The sequence below is a fragment of the Cebus imitator genome, unplaced genomic scaffold (assembly GCF_001604975.1).
Source record: "Cebus imitator isolate Cc_AM_T3 unplaced genomic scaffold, Cebus_imitator-1.0 Scaffold325, whole genome shotgun sequence".
Taxonomy (NCBI): Eukaryota; Metazoa; Chordata; class Mammalia; order Primates; family Cebidae; genus Cebus; species Cebus imitator.
In genome coordinates this window covers 1,683,763-1,692,279 of record NW_016107640.1, presented here as the reverse complement: position 1 = coordinate 1,692,279, position 8,517 = coordinate 1,683,763, and the positions used below count along the sequence as shown (strand labels likewise).

The 8,517-nt window shown below is 41.9% G+C and overlaps 1 protein-coding gene across 4 annotated transcripts in view; it reads right to left on the bottom strand.

Moving 5' to 3' along the window:
* Positions 1-399: 399 nt before the first annotated feature.
* The window catches only part of GNB5 (G protein subunit beta 5), a 66,376-nt gene continuing 58,258 nt past the window's right edge, over positions 400-8,517 (bottom strand). For 2 of the 4 annotated variants that reach the window (XM_037729958.1, XM_037729959.1), the window contains 4 exons: positions 7,202-7,250; positions 4,116-4,212; positions 2,651-2,817; positions 432-973 (listed from right to left, as the gene is read on the bottom strand). In XM_037729958.1, coding sequence (XP_037585886.1) covers positions 962-973; positions 2,651-2,817; positions 4,116-4,212; positions 7,202-7,250 — 325 coding nt within the window. In that variant the 3' untranslated portion in view covers positions 432-961. Of the gene's footprint in view, positions 974-2,650; positions 2,818-4,115; positions 4,213-7,201; positions 7,251-8,517 lie in introns of all 4 variants that reach the window. The other 2 variants (XM_017504617.2, XM_017504618.1) reach the window with 2 other exon arrangements.

The following is an 8,517-nucleotide window of genomic DNA, read 5'->3' as shown; positions in this document are numbered from 1 at the left end:
TTTTTCTTTCTATATAAGAGAAACAGACATTATTATTCAAGACTATCAGTCAATCTGCATATGCTCTTATAAATGCAATGCAATACATACGAACATAATTGATATGGACAAGTTCCACTTTAACTGAAATGTTTCTGCTAATTCTACTGATAGGTTTTTAAATAAGTTTCCTATCTTGCGTACCCATTCAGAAAAGTTTTGCTTGCTCTCAGAAGCATTTGTTTACAGACAGCATTGGCTTTTTCTTTGATTCAGAGAAAATGCCCTGTCTAAGTGACACAGTGACATATCACAGCATCCACTAATCAAACAACCTGTCCATTTTAGGCATTTCTCTGCATCATTTATAGCAGTTCACCATAGACAAAAATGTTTTATCTGAAAAAAGACAATAGAACAGGAGGCTGAAAAAGATACTTTTACAACAAAAACACATTCTAAAAAAAGTGATTTTTGTCTAATTAATTAATTTGGAATTGGAATTTGCTTCTATCACAGACCAGTTACCAGTCCTCAGTCCGTAAAACCAGCACTTCCAGAGGAAGGTTCCAGGCATCACAGTGCACATCAAGAAATATCAGACTTTAAAGCGCTCTGAAAATGAATTGATTCAGAGAAATAATATAGAATATATTAACTGCTGAATTCTACTGGTGACAGAATGAGTTGAGGCTAGTATAATTTAGAATAACCTTAAAAACAGATAAAAACAGATACATTTTAAAAAGTGTTCCAAAAGAAAAACACTGTACTTGAAGGTATTCTCGTAGTGCTGAAGGCTCACACTAGTGTATTTCCAGAAGCGACAGTTTTAATAGTCATATTGGAGATGCTTGGGGACCTCTGAGCCATGGGTTGCTCCCCTAAGCTAAACTGCAGTAAACCCTAAGCTCCTCTAGAAGTAATATCTATTTACATGTGAAGATTTCAAATTCTCAGGTATACATGAGTGCATTTATGATTAGGCCCAGACCTGTGAAGACAAAAATGGATAGTTTTAGACCTTTAGTTAACAACTTATAAAACTTGAGCTTAAAGAGATAAAGTTAGTCTATTTACACACATGAATGGGCATACGTATATGTGTGTATACACACACACACACACACACACACACACACACACACTCCATCCAAAACAGTTTGCTCATGTGCCTTAGAAGGATAACACTCTACTCCTAGCAACTGAAAAGTGCTTCTTTGAACCTGTTCCCCTCCTCCCTTGGTTAATTGTCTGTGGGGCCTCTGCAGCCTCCTTACTAGGGCCTGGCTACTCTCCCAGATGCCATTTGAACCCATACAGCTCACTGTGTATATTAATATGACTTACTCATTTAGGACACTCTTACCCAGGAAGATGAACTCCAAGGTTACCTTCTTTATTTGTTTCAGGAATTTTGCAAAAATCCTTTTCTCTATTTATCCTAACATTAGAGTACTCAACTTATCTTCTTTAGAAAATACACCCACGTCTCAGGACAATACAGAGCATCAAATGACTATTTAGTTTTGAAGAGTCTGTTTGAAACTTTCCCCCAACCCTGTGTCCAGCAATCCTAAAACTATATGCCACAATTTGTCCAATCCTAATTAAGTGTCCCCCAACAAAGACCTGCCTTAAACCAGACCAAAAAAAGCTCATGCATGCCTTTGCCCTCCCCTTCTGAGATGCCACTACGCCTCTACCAGTTCTTGATGTTCCACACTGAGGCAAGCAATAAACTTAGCTTTGCTGTATAAATGGTGTTTTTTTGTTTTTTGTTTTAAAACAAAGACGCAGTCTTGCTCTACTGCCCAGGCTGGAGTGCAGTGGAATGATCTCAGCTCACTGCAACCTCTGCCTCCTGGGTTCAAGCGATTCTCCTGCCTCAGCCTCCCAAATAGCTGGGACTACAGGTGCATGCTACCACGCCTGGCTAATTTTTGTATTTTTAGTAGGACCAGGTTTTCACCATGTTGCCCAGGCTGGTGTTGAACTCCTGAGCTCAAGTGATCCACCCAACTTGGCTTCCCAAAGTGCTACAATTACAGGTATGAACCACCATGCCTGGCCTAAACAGGTGATTTAGGCAGTATTTTAGGGGAGCCAACCCTCATCTAGGTTATGAAGCTCTCTTTGAGAATTTAATGAAAGCCATGAGGGCAAAATGCATATGCCCCAAATTTGGCATGTAATTTCAGGGGCTTCACTTCCAAGATTCAGCAATAGAAAAATTAAAAAGAAAAAAGTAGCAATTTCAGGGGCTTCACAGCCTCCTGGATCTGTGACCCTTGTCATCACAAGGTCAATAATCGTAATCAGAACCCTAACTATAGGAGAAGAGACTTGTTATCTGTGGTTTGCCAAAAACTAGAATCACAACAGTCAGACTTTTAGGGTCAAAAGGAAGATTCTGGATTATCCAGCCTAACTATTCCCTCAACTAAAGGCAGCTGCACAGTTGTCGAGTCTGTGCTAGAATACCTGCATTGATGGAGCACTCACTACCTATCCATGCAACTCATTCCTTCTGTGACTGTGGGCAGAGTGGAAATGGGAGCTCGGCGTGGCTGAGCAGGCCCATCTGAGCTTAGCCTTCCCTCCGCTTCAGAAGGCCCATCACACCCCCTCTCTTCTCTCACACACAGGAAAACAGAAAAGCATCTCTTACTCTGAGAGTATGATCCCATGATCCTGAGCAGAAAGCAGTCCCATCGGGGGAAACTCGTAGAGTGCTAACACGGTTTTCATGTCCAAACAGGATGGAGACCCGAGACCCCTTGAGAACGTCCCAGACGTTGATAGTGTAATCGTTGTATCCAGCAAACAGCAGGCGACCTTGAAGCAGGGTGAGATGATAGCTGTTAAGACAGTTCCTTGCTTCCTGTTTCTCATTTCATGACTCACTCCCTCACTCATTTAGTAAGCGGTGATTTAGGCACACTGAGTCCCAAGCACTGTGTTTTGCCTTGAGGATTGAAAGGGGAGAAAGCACAGTCACTACCCGCAGTGGAGGATGTGGGGCTGAGAGGAACAGATCACTGTAGCATCCCATGGTAACAGCCATAATGCAGGTGCTTTACACACGTCAAGTGCTATGGGACTAGAGAGGAAGGGGGATCGAGGAGGGCACTGCAGACACAAGTAAAATATTTGTAGTCATCTGGTCGTTAATAACTTGTAAAACTTATTTAAAGGGAAAAAGTTAATGTGACATTTGAGTTGGCTCTTGAGGGTTGTATAGGAGTCTGTCAAGCAGAGAAGGCAGGGAAGAGAAGTTCCAGGCAGAAGGAACATCATGTGCAGTAGTATAGGATGTGTCTGGGAAAATGGTGTGGTCCAGCTAGCCAGCCTGTTAGCTCTCCCTTAAGTCTCTATTTTTTCTTTCTTTTTTTGACATGATACTTCCGGAGCTATGCTTTAATTTTCACTGGCAACTTCCCACAAAGGAGCCATGAGCTTCAGGGCACTGAGAAGGGTTTTTTTTTTCCTTTGGGTCAGAGTCTTGCTCTGTCACCCAGGTTGGAGTGCAGGTGGCATGATCGCAGCTCACTGCAACCTCCATTTCCCAGGTTCAAGTGATTCTCCTGCCTCAGCCTCCCGAGTAGCTGGGATTACAGACGTGCACCACCACGCCCAGCTAATTTTTATATTTTTAGTAGAGACAAGGTTTCACCACGTTGGCCAGGCTGGTTTCAAACTCCTGACCTCAAGTGATCGCCTGCCTTGGCCTCCCAAAGTGCACGGATTACAGGCGCAAGCCACCGTGTCTGGCCCCAGAAGGGACTCCTGCTTCACCTCCACCTTAGAGAAACGTTCCCTTTGGGATCTGAAGAGAAGCAAAGGCTGGAGAGAAAAATGCCTGAGCATTGCAGATGCGAATTTCTGACACTTCATTGTCTTGAAGGACAGCATTAGGTGGGTGTACAGCCTTCATTTCCCCTGCAGGGAATGGAGCTAGGGGAAGCTGCCTGGGGCAGGGCAAAGTGGGAGGTCAGAAGTTCAGAGAAGAAAAACTGGTGCAAATGTGGAGGAGGTCCACGGGAAGCTCAGCTGACGAAAAGCCTGATGGAGTGCTAGTTTCATTCTGGTCCTGTCTTACAGTCCTGGGAAAAGTCTGTGAAATAAAATCTTACCACTGAGAGAGAAGTCCACGCTGGATGCTCCAAATATGATACTCTCTTTGGAATAGATGGCAACCTCCCTGTCTGCCCGCAGGTCATAGAGGCGACACTGGGGTGAAAATAAAGAAAGAAGCACTTACTTCTGGCTCCAGTTTGGTGACACGATGATCACAGGGCTACAAGTAGGTGCCAGTGACTTGTGTCATTTAAAGGATGAAGGAAAAACTTCTCAGTTTTCCCTGTGGTTATTTCCTCCTTTAGGCCCAGTTCCTATTAATTTCTATGAGTCAGTAAAGAGTCCCAATTCCTAGTAATCTCTATGAGTCAGTAAAGAGTCAGCAGAAAAACAGCAAATACAGCAAATTTCTTCAGGTATAAAAACAAAATTAGACCCCACTTTTTTTTCTGATAAAGGTCCTACGTTCATTATAGAAGATTTGAAAATATTCAGAAATGTATACAGAAGGAAATGAAGGCCACCCTAAATCCTACAGGAATTTACTAATTCTGAACTGTTTCCTTCAGTCCTATTTCTATTTGATGTGTGTACCTGAATGGGCTGGATGTTTCATTTTTGCTTCTATTAACATTAGGTTATACGTACTTTCTCATAACATTAAAAGGAAACTTCAAAAAAGATGATTGACATGGTTACTGAATATATCAGAATCTATTCGGCCTAACCCTGTTTCTGTTGTGTCTAATTTTTCTCTTTCATAAACAATATTATAATAACTATTCTTCTCTAAAAATCTTTACATGTGTTTCTGGTATTTTCTGTTAGACACAGTGAACCCCAAGTTTTTCTTCAAAGAATCAGCATGTCAGTATGTTCAGCTCTCTTATTCTTTAATTCTCCATTTTAAAGTTTATTTTCCTTGTAGTTTCAATAAACAAACTTTTCCACCAGTTCTAATCAGTAATTCACATCTGTTCCCCCAGTCCCCTGCCCTATCCAGACTCATCCCAGTCACCTGCTCTGGCCACCTGCTTTGACCCCTAGTTACCTGTCCTGACCTGCCCGTAACTGTCCTTCCCGCCAAACCACCCAGCCCACCACTCCGGCTCATACCCCTGGGTCCCTTTAAAACAGCCAATCGGAATTAGACTAGACTGTGCTGTCTAACCCTAGCCAATAGGGGAACAACACAGCAGTAAGGGTGACTACTGTCAGGCATAAGTACCCCTTCCCCTCCCTTGTCCAGGTGTGTGTTTGCCATTGTTCCAACTGTGAGCTGCACCCTTCTATAGAAGCAAATTGTCTTGCTGAGGAAATTTATATTCTAGTGGTACTTCCTTTGTGGCACCAAAAATTTATACATAACATTTTCCTTAGACTAGGTGAGAAACAGAATCCTTAGAAGAGTTATCAGGAAATAGCATGACCAGATCAGAAGTAGAGATGTTTTGTTTTGTTTTATTTTGAGATGGAATTTTCCTCTTGTTACCCAGGCTAGAGTGCAATGGCGCAATCTCGTCTCACTGTAACCTCCGCCTCCCAGGTTCAAACGATTCTCCTGTATCAGCCTCTCGAGTAGCTGGGATTACAGGTGCCTACCACCATGCTCAGCTAATTTTTGAATTTTTAGTGGAGACAAGGTTTCACCACATTGACCAGACTGTTCTTGAACTCCTGACCTCAGGTGATCCACCTACCTTGGCCTCCCAAAGTGTTGTGATTACAGGCATCAGCTATCTATCACGCCTGACCTATTTAATTTTTTAATTTTTTACCTTTTTTTTTGTCTGTTTTTGTTTTTTGAGATGGAGTCTTGCTCTGCTGCCCAGGCTGGAGTGCAGTGGTGCCACCTCTGCTCACTGAAACCTCTGCCTCCTGGGTTCAAGCAATTCTCCCACCTCAGCCTCCCAATTAGCTGGGATTACGGGAGCCTGCCACCATGCCCAGCTAATTTTTGCATTTTTGCTGAGACGGGGTTTCACCATGTTGGCCAGTCTGGTCTAGAACTCCTAATCTCAAGTGATCTAACTGCCTTGGCTTCCCACAGTGCTGGGATTACAGGTGCGAGCCACCGTGCCCGGCCACGTAGAGATGTTTTCAAGCTCTTGTTTCCTATGGCAAATCTGCCCTCCAGGAGGGTGGTGCCAACTATCCTGACCCCAGGTATGTTCCAGGCTCCTCACCAACCCAACCTCTGGGCATTTCTTTGCTAATCCAAGTGGCAAAGTGGCAAAATGGGCATCCGATCACTTAAAACATGCATTTCTTTGATTATGGGTGACTCTGAAAACATTTTCAGGTGTTTACTTGCCATTTTGGATGTACTGCTTTGTAAATGACCTGCATTTTACTCTCTTCTTTAATTGGAGTGTTCATTTTATTGCTATGCAACCCCATTCATAACTACAGGATTTTAACTTGGCCTGTACTATATATGGCAAGAATTTTTCCAAGATATAGTCCCTTATATTTTGTTATATATTTTTGACATACAGAAGTTTTAAATTTTCATTATTTCAAAGCTCTTGATCTATTCCTCTGTAATTCTTCTATAGCAGCAAATGAGAATGAAAACCATTATTTCATATTTGATATTTTGAGGACAATAAGAAAATATTTTTTCTCTTGAAAATAATTTGGCAATCAGTATCAAAATCCTTAAAACTGGGTCTATTTATGGCTCAGCAAGTTACATTTGAGAATTCTAAGGAAATGATAAGAGAGGTACAAAAAACACTTATGGCAGTGTTTTTAACAGAAAAAAAAAAAAACCCTTGAGAAAAGCCAAATGCCCCAAAACTGAAGACCAATGTCATGTCCATAACATGGAATACTACCCAATCATTAAGAAAATATAATGGAGAGAAATATTTATCAGCCTGGGAAAATGTTCACATTCTGTTGCTAAGTGAAAAGGCCAAATTATAAAGCATTTTGTTTGTTAAAAAGAAAAAAAGACAGAAAGGAATTCATCCAAGTGTGATTTTTCTTGGGTAAGGAGATCAGGGTAATTTAATATTCCCCCAAATTTTCTTTGATGAGTACTCATTACTTCTATAACCATAAAAATAGTTATTTTCTAAAAATAAGTTAGCAGATTTCTCAAATAGGAAAAGCTTTCAATAACTTAGAAACGTACCGTAGCATCATCTGACCCTGAAGCAAAAGCATCTCCACTGGGGTAGTACCTGCAGAGAGAAAGTATGGGTAAAGTACTTTATCTAGGGTGGTGATTTCTGACCCTCAATGACCATCAGAACCATGCTAGGCCCTTGGAATCAGAATCTTTATGTGTAGGGACTCAAGGAACATTTGCAGCAGAAGATGGAAGGGGAAGCTCATATATCAGGTCCATTGGCTTCTAGTTGCCTTCCCTGTAAGTGGGGAACAGTGATACTGGCCTTGCAGAGTGAGATAATATGTGTTTATATCAGGCACAGAACACAGAGCTGCAAATACCTGTAAATACAGTTTCCCTTAATCACATACCTAATTCCTAGGCCTTGGCTCAGAGCTCAGGGATAAGAAAGTGGTTATGAGCACAGACACTGAAAATCAGATGCACAAAGCCACATCTGGATATCTGCACTGACCCTTTACTACATGTGATACTTTTGGCAAATGACTTCCTCTTGCCCAGCCTCAGTCTCCTCATCTGAAAAGTGAGAATAATGCATATTTTCTGCTGTGAAGATAAAATAAGACAGTTCATGCAAAGAATCTGGCACATTCAATAAATGATGATTATTATATTTCTGTCATTCTCTTCTCAATGATTAGGGGGAAATATGAGTCCTAACTTATAAGCCAGAGGCAGAATGAGAGCAAACGTCTTTAACCCCCTGCACTCTGCCTCACCCAGCTGTGTTCCCCATGCCTTCCATTGTTTCTCCTTTCTTCATCTCTGACCCATGAATCTTGTGTCTTCTACCAGCATCCCTGAGCTGTGGCAGCCTAACTCATTAACTAAGAGATAGATGAAATCTCAGACATTTCACAATTCTTGACATTTCTCTGTCTCTACCATGTCTTCCTTAGTTCCAGTCACCATCATTTCTTTCTTGAACTCAGACAACCACCTCTTAACTGGTTGTCGTAGTTCCATTCTTGTTCCCTACGATGTATTCTCCATACAGCCAGGGATCCTTTTTGTTTGTTTAGTTTCTTTTTTTTTTTTTTTTTTTGATACAGCGTCTCACTCTGATGTCTGGGCTAGAGCGCAGTGGCACCATCTCAGCTCACTGCAGCCTCTATCTCCTGGGTTCAACAAATTCTCCCACCTCAGCCTCCTCAGTAGCTTGGGACTACAGGTGCATGCCACCATGCTCGGCTAATTTTTTGTATTTTTTTGCTAGAGACGGTTTTGCCACGTTGCCCAGGCTGGTTTTGAACTCCTGGGCTCAATCTGCCCACATCAGCTTCCCAATAGAGCAATCTTTTTTTTTTTTTTTTTTT